This window comes from Musca vetustissima, unplaced genomic scaffold (genome assembly GCF_032173495.1).
Source record: "Musca vetustissima isolate MV318-11 ecotype Yass unplaced genomic scaffold, APGP_CSIRO_Mvet_v1 utg76451, whole genome shotgun sequence".
In the NCBI taxonomy this organism is placed as follows: domain Eukaryota; kingdom Metazoa; phylum Arthropoda; class Insecta; order Diptera; family Muscidae; genus Musca; species Musca vetustissima.
Genome location: NW_026885247.1, coordinates 1,372 through 19,045, shown reverse-complemented (window position 1 = coordinate 19,045; position 17,674 = coordinate 1,372). Strand labels below are relative to the sequence as shown.

The 17,674-nt window shown below is 34.7% G+C and overlaps 1 protein-coding gene across 1 annotated transcript; it reads left to right on the top strand.

Annotated features, from left to right (window-relative positions):
* Positions 1-495: 495 nt before the first annotated feature.
* LOC133332382 (dynactin subunit 1-like) lies at positions 496-4,470 on the top strand. Its single transcript, XM_061540782.1, has one exon. The coding sequence runs from the start codon at positions 496-498 to the stop codon at positions 4,468-4,470; it is 3,975 nt and encodes a 1,324-aa protein (XP_061396766.1).
* The last annotated feature ends 13,204 nt before the right edge of the window (positions 4,471-17,674 follow it).

Below are 17,674 nucleotides of genomic sequence, written 5' to 3'. Positions count from 1 at the left end.
GAAGTAGGAGAACGAATAAAGCAAAGCACGAAAAAGGAAAACGTGCTAATGCCGCACAATTTAAGAGTGACGCCATTTTAATGAGAGTTGTCACATTGGACTTCTCGTTTGTAATGCATGCTCTTAACCGTTATTTGTTATTACACACTCTCTCGCTCTCTCTTTCTCTCTCTAGTTGTATGTGTTGCCTTAACGGACTGTGAAAATGACACACAGCTGGTCGTTTCTGCTGCTTCTTCTTTTTCTTGTCGTGCTGTATTTTTCCCGTTTTACTCATTTTTGGGTGGTTGACTAAAGGTCCGAGTGAAGAAAAGTAGATTTTTCCTTTGACATTTTATTAAACAAAATAGAAAAAATTGAAAGTGTGTACAACAAATTGTGGAAAAATAGTTGTTAACCTAAGAAATAATATTAAATTAATAAAAAATTATTAAAAAGTAATAAAAAAGTGCTTGGAAAAATGTTTGTGGGCCACCTGCGAGCACCCGACACAACATGAATAATCGAAACACCAACTTTAAGGTTGGCCAAACTGTGGAAATTGTTGGAAAACATTTAGAGGGCCGCATCGCCTATATTGGTGTTACAAATTTCGCTCCTGGCCGTTGGATAGGTGTTGTACTGAACGAGGCGCGTGGTAAAAATAATGGACAAGTCCGGGGTATCTCGTATTTTAAGTGTGACCGAAATTATGGGATTTTTGTGCGACCCACACAATTGATAATGAAAAAAGCAACGTCGACGGTCTTGGCCGAGGAGGAAATGCCAAGAACACAAGATAGTCCGATTCGTGAAGCTGTTAAAGCGAGGGAGGTGGTGGAGAAGCCGGAGCAGCAAGAAAATGTGGTGTCATTGGTGGGTGGTGAGGCTGGTAAACAAGTAGAAAAATCTCAAACAGCTGCCATGGAGGTAAGGAAAATCGTAACACCACAACCTGCACCGCCAACCCCTGAGATAAAACACGAAACGAATAAAGATGGCCCAGTGAAACCCAAAGAAACTTCGTCAGCATCATCGTCCACTTTAATGGTCAAGAAGGTACCCAAAATGCCGACCTCCATAAATCTGCTAAAGACCACAAAAATCAATCAACCCAAAGAGGTAACCCCCTTGCAGCCCAGCACCAGCCAGGTCTCGCTACACAATATCTCTGGGCCTTTGCGTAACCTTAGGCCGCCACCGGCACTGGCGCCCAAACGTAGCAAAACCTCGATGAGCCCCTCGGAATCATTTTGTTGTGCCAAACGTTCCTCTTTCGTCGAAACCGGATTTTTAGAGATTTTACGGCCCCAATTTACCCCAGGCCAACCGATTAGATCTCCAACATTCAGCAGCATGGCTTTGAACTCCACCTCAGCGACAAATCTAAACGATCTAAAGCAGCAGCAGAAACAAATGGAGGTCAAACTGAAGGAATTCGAAGAAGAAATTGAGCAGTTAAAATCTCAAAAATCTGAGGATAAACGTAAATTACAAAGTATGGAACGACTGAGATTACAAAATGAACAGCTGTTGGAATTCAAGGTAAGGATAATGGATCAGCAGACGAATTTGCAGAGAGAGCTGACGCGGCTAAGGCAGGAGTTGCGAGAGTGTCAGGAGATGAAGAGTAAATATCAAAGAGATTTGGATGAGGCAGCGGAGAACATCGAACTGCTGACCCTGGACAAAGAAATGGCGGAGGAGCGGGCGGAAACTCTACAACTTGAGCTGGAATTGGCCCAGGAACAAAATGAGGAACTGAGCCTCGATGTGGAGATCCTTAAGGCGGAAAATGAGCGATTCCTGTGCGGAGAGAATGGTGAGAACAATGCGGCGGTCATCAACAAAGAAGAGAATCTCTCCTCTCATGGAGAGATACGAAAACTGGAGCAATACAATCAAAGGTTAAGAGAAACTGTCATCAAGCTAAGAGATGTCCTAACCGAGGAGAAGCAGCTCTCCATGAAGGCCTCCAAAGAATTGGAAACGAAAAATTCCGAAATTCTCGAACTCAAAAAAACCAAAGAACTGCTGACCCAACGTTGTGATGTTATGGAGAGCCACATAATTGATCTAAGGGAGCAGGTGGATGCCGCGTTGGGCGCCGAAACCATGGTGGCCACCTTGGCCGATGCCAAATTGGAGTTGGAAGATCGTGTGCGGCTACTCGAAGAGGAGGTAAGTGAGCTGGAAGCCTTGGAGGAGATCCATGAGCAGTTAATCGAAAGTAATCAAGAATTGGAGCGAGATCTGAGGGAGGAAATTGACTTACTAAATGGTAATATTCGCACCCTGCAGCAGGAAAAGGATGCGGCCTTGGAAACGGTATACGAACGGGATTGCACGATTATGAAATTCAGGGCTCTCGTAAAGACCCTTAATGAGAGGGAGCAGATAAAAGAACAAATGGCTTTAACCACGGCGGCTTCCACCACGGCAACGGCCTCCACCTCGGAGGAGCTGAATAGCATTAGTAGTTCGAATCAAGAGTTCATGCCTGGAGTGGATTTCCAGCAGATTTTTGCTTCCACCAAGGCTTATGGCAGGGCCTTGGAGCTGCAGCTGGCCTCAGTGGAATTGAAAATGGTCCAGCTGCAAAATGAATATCTCAAGGCCTTCCTGCCAGAGGAACTGATGTTGAGAGGAGGTGCCTATGATGTCATACTCATCCTCATTGTGCTGCAGAGGTGCATGGAGAAAATCGATATCATTTGCTCGGGTATCCATGAAAAATTCCCCGCATCGTGTGAGTTCGGACGTGATGCCATCTTTGAGGGTTATTCCGTACATCGTTTTGCCTTCCGCACCAGGTGTTTGTATTTGCTAAGGTCGCTGAAAATGATACTGCAGCAGCTGGACTTTGCCCTGAACCATTGTGACTATGAGATCTGTACGCATGCCGCCATCTATCGGGGGGAAATGGAAGCCCAGGAAAAGCAGTTGGATGAGTTGCTGAAGCTGCTGAAAAAGGGATTGCTGGATGAAAATACCCCCGTGGAGGCCTTGGAGGGTGCTTCGAGTTTTTTCAATTCCCTGCTAAATAATTTATTTGCTTCACAAAATCTGGCGGAACTTCTAGATGAACAAAAACTCTACGGCAGCCTCATCGAAGTCTATGATGTGGCCTTGGATTGTGTGAATACCCATGCGGGGTTGCTGTATACCATAATCCAGTTGGGTGATGAGCAAACGGACTCATTCTGCAGCATGCAATTCCTGATGGAACATGTACGAGCCTTTAAGCAGCAACTGAAGCAGCTGCAGCGTAAATTACCCAATAAAACCATAACCTATAGTACTCTGCAATGGCCCCAGCTGCAGAGGCTGCATGAGCGTAACGATTACCTGGGCAGATTAATTGGGCTCCTGAGTTCTACGGCTCGTGAGGCCACCAAAGACATTGCCAATACCTCAAAATCGGAAATTGGTGAGCGCGGCAACAATGACATAGCCATTGATCATGAAAGACTGTGGCGGATCATCAGCTTCAATTGCAATAAGATGGCGCCCGAGGGGTATCAAAAGTCGCCAGTGGAATTTTTCCAAAATTCCATTGCCATCTTGCAGGAGCAACTCGATGAATTTCAACAATTTATCAAGGATTCCGAAAAGGCTCTTTCGAAAAATCTCAACACAACCTATGTACGATCCGAAGAGGTTACAATACTCCAACAGGCTAACGAAGTCAAAAAACATTACGAGGAGATAAAACTCCTCCATCATCACATCTCCGAGAGGGATAAGGAAATCAAATCCCTCAAATATATGGCCAAGATGAAGCAGAATGACTATTCGGAACTACAAATCCGCAAAGATATGGCCGAAAAACAATTGCACAAACAACAACAAGACTATACGGAGCTAATGCAACAAATCACCGAGAAAATGGAAGAGTTGCTCGAAGAGCTACAAAGCAAACAAATCAAATTACTCAATTCGCTCGATAACAACTCCGCCAAATTGGAAAAACTCGAGAGAATGCAGGTTACGCTCAAACAATCCATGGCAAATAGTTCTCAAACGCACACCAGTTGCTCCCATGATTCTTTGCGGGAGATTGAAAATCTCTCATTGTCGCTAAAGCAACAACGTGATCACAGCATTGCCATACAATCAAAACACCTGAAAATGGAACTAAGAAAACTTGAACCTCTCCATGTACCACCCAGCCGGGAAATGCCGCAGAAAAATCAAAATATTCAAGAGGAAATAAAACAGCTGCAGCATGAGTTGAATAAATTGAAAAAGTCATGGATATTGGGGTATATTCAGCTCAATAATCAGGCTTCCAGGTCCACAACATCAACATCAGCGCCATCTTCACCCACTTCGACACCCACATCGTCATCGTCTGCTGCATTACAACGAGAATCAAGGCATCTTTTTGAACATATCCTGGATACCTATTATCGTTCGCATCCTCATCGCCAGATACCAACGGATTTTGGACAATTTCCATGCCCAGAATTAAAGGAGTTATTTGAGTAGGTATTTTAGGGGGGAAATGAGAGAGAAAGAGAGTAAAGAGAAGTAGTTGAGTAAATAATACGTTTCGTAGTGTTTCAAAAATTTAACAGTATTTTAAATGAGACAAAAAAATCATAGATGAGAAAAATATTACAATTTCAAGGATTTTAAGATTGAAACTAAAAAAATCCCCAAATCCTCAAAATAATGGACCCTACATAAAATACATTTATATATTTAAAAATATTAAAAAAACAAAACTAATAATAATTACAAAAATTTAGTGTAATTCGTGGAAATATAACAACAACAAAACTATGTAAAACTTGAAAATCGGTAAATGATCGTGAAAGTCTTCGGTGCATTATCACATTCAATTGCTGCAATAAAATGGCGTCCCAAGACTATCCGAATAGAAGACTTCCAATGCCATCTCGTGTAGAATTGCAACCTCTGATATCAACTACTAAAAAGTAGATGGCGCCCGAAGTCATCATTCATATTTAAATCGGAAATCGGCGAGTAGAAGACCTTTAATGCCATTTCGTGTAAAATTGCTACCTCTTCTGTCAACTACTAAAGGGTAGATGGCGCCCGAAGTCATGTTTCATATTTCACAATTAAAATCGGACATCGGAGAAAAAAGAATTAATAATCTCATAGCCATTGATCACGGAAAACTGTGGTATTAATGGCTAAATTGCTGCAATAAAATGGCGTCCAAAGGCTACCGGAGAAGAATATCTCCAATGACAGCTACTGTGGAATAGCTATATCTGATGTCAACTATCAAAGAGTAGAAATTCAAAAATCAAGAAAGTCAATAATGTCGTTGATCATGAAAGGCTTTGGTGCATTATCCCATTCAAATGGCACCCAAAGCCTGTCAGAGTACACCAAGCTCCCATGCCATCTCGTGTAGAATTTCTACTTCAACTGTCAACTACTGAAGAGTAGATGGCGCCGAAGTAATATTTAATATTGCCTTCTGATGACATATATATTTAAGTAGATGACCTCAGATGTCATTAACTTTAAAATAGTCATTCTTTGATGCCATCTATTGTCGGGTAAAAGAACTCCGAGGCCATCTAGTTTATAATAGATATCTCCAATGCCATAAATATATGCAAAGTGGATTTCGTTTGTTGTTATCTATTATACAACTTTATGTCTATATCTACTATAATCTAATCAAAATCAAGTATTAAAGAGTAGATAACTTCAGCTGCCATCTGTTATCAAGTAATCATGCTTTGATGCCATCTAATGCAGAGTAGAAGACCTCTGATGTTAATTAACAAAGGCTAGATAATTCCAATGTCCTTTACAAAAAAAAAAACCTAGTAAAACTTCTCAACTTTAAAATCAGAGAAATATTTTAATAAATGGAAGATTCTTGCAAGAAGATTCTCTGTTCAACGACCTATAAGAATTTTCAACTTTCGTTGATGCCATCTATTGCCGAGTAGAAGAACTTCTTTGCCTTATTGTGTCGTTTGATGTCATGATGTAATCCCAAAAATTAATTATATGAAGTAAACATGCTTTGATGCCATCTATTGCGTAGTAGAAGACCTCTGATGTCAACCACTAAAGGCAAATAATGCCCCGGCTCCGGTACACAAAACGTAATAAAACTTTACAAAAGTAAAAAAAGAAGAAAAATCGCAAACAGATTTCCCTATATAGAAGATTCTTGTAAGGAGATTCTCTGTTCCGAAATCTGCAATAATTTTCAATTTTCTTTGATGCCATCTTTAACGCAATAGAAGGCCTCCATTGCCATATAATGCAGAATAGATACCTCTGATGTCAAGTGCTACAGCCGAGATAAAGCCACTGTCCCCGTACATAAAACCGAGTAAAACTTTTCAAATTTATAAAGTAAACATCGAAAATAAAGATTCCGATAAATAGGATATTTTTGCAAGGAGATTCTCTATTCCACAATCAGTAAGAATTATCAATTTCCTTGTATGCCATCTATTGCCGATTAGAATAATTCGGATGCCATCTACTATGTAATAGCTAACTCTGATGCCACCAACTACATACTAGATAATGCCACTGTTCCCGTACACAAAACCTAGTAAAACTTTTTTCAATTTTTAAAGAAAAAAAATCGTAAACAGTTCTCGGTAAATAGATGATTCTTGCAAGGAGATTCTCTGTTCCAAGAATTTTCTATTTTTCGAAATCTTTTTTATCGATATTTTCCCTTTATAAATTTTGAAAAATTGTACACGTTTTTCTATTCTTTTCCTTTGCAAATTTAAAAACACTTACTAGGTTTTGGTTACGGGAACAGGGACATTTTCTAGGATGTAGTATTTGACATCAAACGTAGCTATTCTACACTAGATGGCATCGTAGGTCTTCTACTACGCAATAGATGGCATTAAAAGCATCACTATTCTAACGTTCGCATTTCAGATAATCTACTCTATCATAGATGACATGTGAGGCCATCTATGATGTTGTAGTTGAAGTCTGAGGTCATCGGATGTCATCCACCGCGGACTCTTCCCGTACACAGAACCTAGTAAAACTTTTCAAATGTATAAAGGAAACAAAAAATTAAAACAATTTGGATAAATAGAAAATACTTGCAGATTATGGAACAGAGTAAGAAAGTCCACTGTTCCATGATCTAAAATAATTTTCTATTTATCGTAATCTGTTTTTCGATTATTTTTCCTGTATACATTTGAAATGTTTTACTCGGTTTTATGTACGAGGACCTGGACATTATCTTTATTGTATTAGATGTATATATTCTACACTAGATGGCATCAGAGGCATTTATTCTCTACTAGATGTCATCGGAGGTCTTCTACTGCACAATAGATGGCATCAAATGCATCACTACTTTATAGTTAATGGCATCTAAAACGGCATTTACATTATACCTTTTTACCGGGTTAACCTACTCTATGAAGATTAATTTGACATGTTTACAATGGAATTGACAATTGAAACCCACTGGGTTAACGAAATTCGGTATAATGTAAACGTACTATAAGTCCATTTATTATATGATTAATATTTTTGAGGTTATTTATTTTATAGTAGATGACTTCGATCGGCATCAACTCTTTAGTAGTTGAACTATGAGGTCATCTACTTTATAATAGAGGGCATCTAATTCAATTTTTGTTTATATCAGGAATCATTTTGGGTATGGAAGGTGTCATCAGAGACCATCTACATTATAGTAGTACTCATCAGAGATCGTCTTTACTTCAGGAGATGATATCAGAGATCATTTACTCTCTCTGAAGTCATATTTTTGTATGGTAGAAGTCTTCGGAATACATCTACTTCGACTGTAGATGATATGAGAGATCATTTAGTCTATCGCAGATTTAATCAGACGCCATCTACACTATAATAGTTATCATTAGAGATCATCCTTTCTTTAGTAAAGGATATCAGAAGACATTTACTATGTGGTAACTAAATTCTGAAGCCATCTACTGTAAGGTAGTTAAATGATTACTGATTTTAACTAACTTACAGTAGATGGCCTCAGAATTTAGCTGCCATATGGTAAATGTCTTCTCATATTCTTTACTGAAGAGAAGATGATCTCAAATGATAACTATTATAGTGTAGATGGCGTCTGATTAAATATATGTACTACATGATCTCTGATATCATCTACAGTCGAAGTAGATGCATTCCGAAAACATCTACTATACTCTATAATATTGAGTATTCTTTCATATTTGTTGTTGTTATATTTACACTAAATACGCCACTCTACTACTTAATTTTACTACCAAAAACACAATGAAAAAAAACAAATACAAAAACCTATGCCTTGTTCTATGTTTATTTGAAAATGTCCTCTTTTTGTGATTTAATTCAAAATAATTTAAAAGAAGTCTTAAAATATATTTTTTTATTTTTATAATAGCTATAATTAAGTTTTTTTATACCCTTCACCACACTGTGGTACAGGGTATTATGTCTTTGTGCATATGTTTGTAACAGGCAAAAGGAAACGAGGTAGACACATGGTTCCTTTTGAGAATATGCATAGAATCACTTTCTGAGTCGATTTACGCATGTCCGTCCGTCCGTCTGTCTCCATGTATTTTTGTGAACAATGTACAGGTCGCATTTATGATCCGATTTGGATGAAATTTGGCACAGCTCATTTGTTTGGCCCAAGGACGAACCCTATTGAAATTGGGAAAAATCGGTTCAGATTTACATATAGCTCCCATATATATTTTCGTCCGATTTCATGTGAATGGAGCACCAAAGTCCCTATATATCTTTCGATTTGCACGAAATTTGGCACAGCGTAATGAATTAGGCCTAGAATGATGTGTGCTGAGATTCATAAAAATCGGTCCAGATTTAGATATAGCTCCCATATATAGATTCGTCCGATTTTATGTAAATGGTGCACCAAAGTCCCTACATATCTTTCGATTTGCACGAAATTTGGCACAGAGTACTGAATTAGGTCCACAATGATGTGTGCCAAGTTTCTAGAAAATCGGTTCAAATTTAGATATAGCTCCCATATATAGATTCGTCCGATTTAAGGTAAATGGTCCACCAAAACCCCTATATATCATTCGATTTGCACGAAATTTGGCAGAGCGTTCTGTATTAAGTGCAGAATGATGTGTGCTGAGTTTGGTGAAAATCGGTTCAGATTTAGATATAGCTCCCATATATAGTTTCGTCCGATTTATGTATATGGTGCACCAAAGTCCCTATATATCTTTCGATTTGCACGAAATTTGGCACAGCGTAATGAATTAGGTCTAGAATGATGTGTTTTAAATTTCGTGAAAATCGGTTCAGATTTAGATATAGCTCCCATATATATATATATATTTTCGTCCAATTTAAGGTAAACGGTGTACCAAAGTCCCTTAATGTCTTTCGGTTTGCACGAAATTTGGTACAGCGTAATGAATTAGGTCTAGAATGATGTGTATTAAATTTCCTGCAATCGTTGAAATCGGTTCAGATTTAGATATAGCTTCTATATCTGATCATTCATATTGCTGGTCCTTTAAAAATGCGATGTATATTAGGATTCATCTGTTGAATATATCCAAAGTGGTGAAGAGTATCATATAGTCGGCCCCGTCCGACTTTACTTCTTTCCTTACTGTTTTTTTTTTTTTTTTTTTGGAAAAGGAATTTTATGGAAAAAATCGTCCCTAAAATTCCGCAATAAATAAAAAACATGTTTAATTTTCTTACCAAGAACAAACAGCTTCCATAAATTCTTGCTATAAATAATTTATTTATTTATTTTCCTAATTTTCTTATAAACAACAACAAATACGCCTATTACTACAAAAAAAAAAACTTCCATTTGCTTTAAGTAAAATAAATAATTTTACAAACTGAAATTTGAGTTCACTCTCAGATCTTCCTATACAAACACATAAAAGAAAACAAAAAAATAGAAAACTTTAGTTAAAATAAATTTTAAATAAAAAACAATTTAGCAGAAATAAATAAAGAAAACAATAAAAGAAAAACAAACAAGTATTAATGAATTAAATAACTCAAAAAAAAAATAAAATGCAGTAATTATTATTGTAATTGTATTAATTATTAAAAATAAAAAAACTATTATTATGATTATTATTGGTAACAAATAAAATTTGTTTACAATCTTTGTTGCAGTCTTAAACCAAAAAAAAAAAAATACAGAAAAATATAAATAAATAAAAATAAAATAAAAACAATTTAAAAATCTCAAATATAAACGCCATTTTAAAAAGTCGTTTTATTTTGAATCTAAAACTAAGGTACAGCCTCAAAAAATAATTTGGAAATTAAAAACCACCCTTCAAATCTTCAATAAATGAAGTTCATATGGATGAGATTATCCTGATATTATTATAGTTGTATTGGTTCATAGTGGTGTTGGTTCGTAGTGGTGGTAGTCGTAGTGCACGGTGGTGGGAGTTGCGATCTTTTGTTATGGTTTCCATCCAAAACTGACCATTACAAATGCATTGTGCACAGCCAGAGTCCAGTCAAAGAGCGTAAGGGAGCGAGAGAAAGTCACCCTTGGTCACACTGAGGATTTTATTTATTTTTCTTTTATTTAATGAATTGTGGTGTTAGGGGTTATTTTGTTGTTATTGTGATATTGTTGTTTTTTTGTTGTGGTCAGTTTCTTTTTTGACATTTCAGATGCATATGCCCTTGTTTTGAAACAACCAATTAAAATAAAGAACATATTTTTTGGTTTTGAGTCCTGACTGAGAAATTTAAGAGAGAGGGGAGGAGGAGGGACAAATATTTTGTAACGATTCTGGGAGAGGTCTTCTTTCTGTAGACGACCTCTGTTTATAGAGGACTTCTGAAGATTCTTCCATATATAGAAGGCTCTTGGAGGGTCTTTAATATAAAAAGGTTATTTTTTATACCCACCGCATTCAATTTGTTTGCAGAGGTTTGCGGAATTACTGTCGCGCTTCGGGGTATAACATTTTTTTTATTAAATTTATATATTTTTAAAAAAGTATGACAGCTTGTGGCGGACATACCGGATATAATGGACCTAAATAGCCGATAACTGCAATAAATCTATAATTAGTCTAAATATTAAAGTTTTCGAAGTTCAGGTCACATATGACACATTCTTTTTATATATTAGCTACAGTAGATATTGGATATAAGAAACTGAAAAAAAGCGTCGATTTCTTTCTTATATGCTTTTTTTCTTATATGGAATTATCGGATATAAGAAAGTATAAGCTCGGTGTTTTTTATAGTCTTTCTTACATGCGATCTTTTCTTATATGAGATGTGCTTATATCCGATATCTACTGTAAATGTTTTTATGAAAAAGTTGACCACTTAGGAGGTAGTGGAAGAAGTTGTCCTATAGACCCCATCTATGAACATGTTATAAGGTAAATAAAAGTATTTGCATTGAATCGGATATTCCATTCGCTTGATATTGGATTTGGAAATTTTCAAAAATTTGGATTTTTGTGAGAGAGGTCTCCGAAGGAGTGGAACAATGGGTACATATCTTCGACCTAATCCAGAGTCGGTAAAAATACTACAATGTGCAGATCCGCTTTATATTGGATTTATAAATATTGAACATTTTTGCACATTGTAGGGGAGATACCAAACTGAGTGTACCGATGGGTCCCATCTTCGGACTTGATATATGCTTCGTAAAAATGTTACGATGTGCAAAGTTTGAATGCAATTGGATTCCTTGCGCTTCACATGAGATTTACAAGATTTCAAAATGTTGATCCATTTGTGGGAGAGGTACTAGAATTAATGGACCGATAAGTCCATCCTTCCAACATTATACTAAGTCTATATAATGTTGGAAGGATGGATTTTGCAAGGATTAGGTTTTGCAAAATTTAGCTCAAATCGGATAGTCTATTTGAGTTATATTACAACATTTATATTCAGCAAAGTTTTCATCATTTAGAGGGGGAGGTACCATAAGGAGTGGCCCGAAATCCTCCATGTTCGAACTTGATTTGAGTTTGGAATAAATACTACGATGTGCAAACTTTAAATGAAATCGGCTACTCCCTTCGAGTGTTACCGTGCGCACTAGCCACCCAGACAGACGGAAGGAATTTTGTAAATGGACTCCAAATTGTCTGAAACGGATTTGGTCCAAGGAAACATGGGGTCTAAAACCAATATTTCAATGAGGACCATATTTGCCGTAACAGAGTGTAAAACCCTCATTAGCCATAAGGCTGAGACTATAAAAAGATCGTTCTAGAAAAATCCAAGCATTCAGAAACCCGAAAAAAATATTTCTATAAGAAATCCAAACTTGGAAATATTTTATTTAATACTTCCAATCTGAAAAAAATAATTCTTTCACAAATGGTGATTCATAAAAAAAAATATTTCTGTAATAGAACCAGACTTGGTGACTCTTAAAGATATTTCTTTGGCAAATCTACGCTTGTAGATCGCTGAAAAAAAATTCTTTCCCACATGGTGTTTCATAAACATATATTTCTTCAGTGGAACCAGACTTGGTGACTCATAAAAATATTTCTTTAGCGAATCCGCGCTTGGTGATCCCTGAAAAAAATATGTCTTTAGTGAATCCACGCTTGACGATTCCTTAAAACAATATTTAATCAAATAATTCCATGTTTGCTGATCTCTAAATAATATTTCTTTAATAAATCCACGCTTAAAAGACCAACAAAAAATATTTCTATAATAATATCTCACATGGTGGTTCATAAAAAATATTTTTTAATTAATTCACACTTCATAGTTCCTAAAAAATATTGTCAAAGTTCAAAAAATATTTTTTTAATAAACTTACACTTCCTTGACCCTGGAAATAATATCGCTATAATAAATCCATCGTTAATGATACTCAAAAAATATTTATTTAATAGAATTACACTTGGTGGTTCATAACAGGATATTTCTCTAGTAAATCCACACTTGGTGATTCACAAAAAAAAAATTCTTTAAACTATGCCATGTTTTTTGATCTCTGGACAAAAAAATCATTTAAAAGTCCACTCTTGAAAGCCCTTGGACAAATATTTTTATTAAAAATCCGCACTTGCTGATTCATAAAAAATAGTTCTTTAAAAGAACCACACTTGGTGTTTCAAAAAATATATTTCCTAAATAGATCCCAGCTTTATTGTACCCCAAAAAAAAATATTTATTTCAAAAATTCCGCATTTGTTGGAGCTTAAAAAATATTACTTGAATAAATGCTGGTTTAAAAAAACATACAGAAAATATATATATAATAAATCAAAACATCGTGGTTCATAAAAAGTATATCTTAAGGGAATACCCCCTAGTTGATCTCTGACGAAATATATTATTATTATTATTTTGCCGATCTGTATAAAAATATTTCTGTAATGAAACCCTAGGAAGATCTTGGAAAAAAAATATTCTTATGAAAACCCATACCAGGTGTTTCATAAGAAAATGGTTCATTAATAAATAGATGTATATTAGACCCAGGAAAATATATTTATTTAAAATATCCAACCTGCATGATGATCGAAAAATATGTCTTTAAAAAAAGGTTTAACATAAAAATATTTCGTTAATATAACCATACAGGGTGGTTCATAAATACAATTTCGTTATAAAAATCCACACTTGATTATCTTTCCAATACTAAATAAATAATTCCCCGGCGATCTCTGAGAAAACATTTCTTTAATAAATCAACGCGTTTTAATCCTACACCCGGGGATTCATAAACTATATTTCTTTAATAGAACATCACTTGGTGCTGCATAAAAAAATTTTCTTTGATATGTCCACGCTCGAAGGACCACTGAAAACCTATCCCTATTAATAAATCCACATATTTAAGAAATTATTTATTTAATAAATGAACGCTTGGCAATCCTCCAAAAACTATTCCTGTAACATATCCACACAGGATAATTCATACAAAAATATTTATTTAATACAACACTTGGTGCTTCATAAAAACAAATATTTCTTCTATAAATCCACGCTCGAAGGACCACTAAAAAATATGTCTCTAAAAAGCAAATCACAGTGATGCATTTAAAATATTTATTTAATAAAAATCGGTTTCTGTAATCACACCACATTGAAAATATGTCTTTAATACAACAACACTAGGTGTTTCATAGAAAAATATTTCTATGATAAATACACGCTCGAAGGACCATTGAAAAAATATATTTTTCAAATATCAAAGCCCAGTGGTTCTTTAACAATACTTCTTTAATAAAACTACCGATTGTGATATCTGAAAAAACTTCTTACTCTATAAATTACAAATTTAAAATTTTTTTAAACATTTTCCATCTCTAACCTCACTTTTTCGCAAATCTATTACCTCAACTTAAATCGAATCTAGCTACTTCGGAAATCATTGAAAAAATACTATTTTAATAAATAAAAATTTAGTGATCCTCCAAAAAATATTTCTGTAATAAATTCACATAGGGTGCTTCATAAAAATATTTCTTTAATACAACAACACTTGGTGTTTCATAAAAAGATATTTCTTTGATAAATCCATGCTCGAAGGACCACTGAAAAATATATATTTAAAAAAATCAAAGCTCTGTGGTACCTTAAAAATAATATTTTTATAAGTGATGTCTGAATAACTTTCCTCTATAAATTCTACATTTTAAAAAATATTTTTTTTTTTTTTTTAACATTTTCCATCTCTAACCCTACTTTTTTGTTCGCAATTCTATTACCTCAACTTAAATCGAATCTAGCTACTTCGGAAATCATTGAAAAAATACTATTTTAATAAATAAAAATTTTGTGATCCTCCAAAAAATATTTGTGTAAAACACTCACACAGGGTGCTTCAAAAAAATTGTCTTTAATACAACAACACTTGGTGATTCATAGAAAAATATTTCTATGATAAATACAGGCTCGAAGGACCACTGAAAAATATATATTTAAAAATCAAAGCTCTGTGGTATCTTAAAAGTACTTTTGTAATAAAATCACCAATAGGGATCCCTGTAAAATGTTTTCCTCCAAAAAATTCCAGATTTTTAAATAATATTTTTTTGAAACATTTTCAATTTCTAACCTCACTTTTTTTGTTCGGAAATCTATTACCTAAAATAACCTGTAATCTATCTACTCTTTTTTAAAAATTCAATTCTTTTTTTTTTAATAAATTAATTAAATTACTTTAGCAAAGCTTTCAATTAAATCCCCGAAACTTTTACCAGTAAATGCTGAACTTTATCGAAATTTATTTCTTTTTGTTGTTGTATTTTTTTCTATTGCCTTTAAATGTCAAAGTCACCAGTAGTTATCAAGTCACTTCTTTTCAACAAGTTACCGAAAATGTTCGATGAAATTTTAATGCCGATTTTCGAAATCAAGAAATAGATAGAAAAACAATACTCTGCTCGTATTGACAGGATTACTTACGTAAATTGTCACGTAATCGATGGGGTTGACGTAATCAGGCAAAGGAAAAAATCGTACTCAGAGTTGATAAAATATAATTGTTGTTATTGCTGTTGTTCTTGTGGACCATAAGTTAATGACATTTGAACTTTACAATGGTCAAATGGCCTGACAAGCCTATCCTTCTCTTTTGCTTCTTGGAGGTTTGGTTGTAATATTTGCGGATGGGGGAAAAATTCTCACATTTCGTTTTTCCCCTTCCACGTTGCCTTTACAATGGTCAAATGGCCTGACAAGTCTATTCTTCTCTTTTTTCTTGGAGGTTTGGTTGAAATATTTACGGATGGGGGAAAAATTCTCACATTTCGTTTTTCCCCTTCCACGTTGCCTTTACAATGGTCAAATGGCCTGACAAGTCTATCCTTCTCGTTTTTCTTGCAGGTTTGGTTGTAATATTTGAGGATGGGGGAAAAATTCTCACATTCCCTTTTCCCCCTTCCACGTTGCCTTTACAATGGTCAAATGGCCTGACAAGTCTATTCTTCTCATTTTTCTTGGAGTTTTGGTTGAAATATTTACGGATGGGGGAAAATTCTCACATTCCCTTTTTCGTTTCCCCTTCCACGTTGCTAGAAGTAGTAAAGCAGGGAAAAAATTTATAGAAAATGCATTTTCCATGTAACTGCTATTCAAACTGCTTAATTGAAAATTAAATATTCAAAAAAAAAATGAAAACGAGTAACGAGAAAAAAATACAAGCAGAACCGAAACCGAACCAGCAACGGTGTGAACGGTGTTAAAATGTGTTATTTTTGGAATATGCAGATGCCTATGTCACTCGGTGTGTATGAATGTCAGTTGTCAACTGTAGCCTCAACCCCCCTCTCAACCCAAAAATGTAAAATATTTTAAACGCGGAAGATGGAGTGTTTTGCCGTTGATAGGCCATTTTATAACCTCCCCCCATCTCTTTTTCCCCTTCCCCCGAATTCACAAGCATTCCGTGAGTTATCATTCCCCTTAGTTTCTCTATATGTGGCAATATTTATTAGCAGTGTTGTTGTTGAATTGGTTTCTACCTTTAATTTAGCATATCCTTTTCAATTTGCATATAAGTCCTGAGGATTGTGGGTATAGGTATGTATGTGTGTGTGCGCGTCAATGTGTGTGTTTCTTTGAGTGTTGAAATGTCATCATAGGTTAAAAGTCATTTGGCCATAATAGAGCTATGAAAAAAATAATTATGAGGGTAGGCAAAGAAATAATGGGGAAAATCAGTGCAAAATAAAAATTCCAGGAAAATCCCGCAAACATTGCAAAAATCCCCCAAATTTCCCCACATTATAGAAAACAAAGACTTTATTATGGAAAAGGTAGATTTTCTGATAAATTTTTTAAAAAATAATCAACAAATATCCTAAAAATTATTATAATAAGCAATCCCGGGAATTTCGGAAAATCCCCTCGATTTCCCCATTTTTTTAATTAAGTCAATAAATGAGTTTAAATAAATAAAATATTGCACTTTCCAACATTTCTTATTATAATTTTGCAAAAAAAAAAAAAAAATTATTATTTCCATATTTTTTAAAAAAATCCCCAAAATTTCCCCACATTCTAGACAACAAAGAGATTATTAAGAATATCATAGATTTTTCTAAAAATGTCGAAAAATAATATATAGAAAATATCGTAATATGCAATCCTGGGAATCTCAGAAAATTCCCTCAATTTCCCCATAGTCTAAATGTGTTTAAAATAAATAATCCCGGGAATTTTTGAAAATCCCCTCAATTTCCCCATTTTTTGAAGTAAACACATCAATAAAATTGATTTTACTTCAAAATTGATTCCTACATTCTCCCAATATATTATATTTTTACATAGGAAGGGAAAATAAATTTCCCCGTAATTTAAAAAAAAAATCCCCAACATTTCCCCACATTACAGAAAAATCATTAAAAACAAATATTTTCTAAAAAAATCTATAAAGATCATCAAAAATAATCAAAAATTATTAAAATAAGTCATCCCGGGATTTCCAAAAATCCCCTCAATTTCCCCATTTTTGTAATTTATGCAATAAAAATTCATTTTTATACCAAAATTTTGCTCATCTTAACATTTTTCCATTTTTTCCACTTCAAAAACAAATTTTTATTATTTCCCTTAATATTTAAAAAATCCCCAAAATTTCCCCACATTCTAGAAAACAAAGAGATGCTTACGGAAAACACAGATTTTTCTTATAAATTCGATAAGAAGTATCAACAAATAATCTAAAAATTATGATAATAAGTAATCCTGGGAACTTTTACAAATC

What these genes read in the sequence shown, in the direction of transcription:
- LOC133332382 (XM_061540782.1), top strand. Translation starts at nt 496, where the DNA reads ATGAATAATCGAAACACCAACTTTAAGGTTGGCCAAACTGTGGAAATT.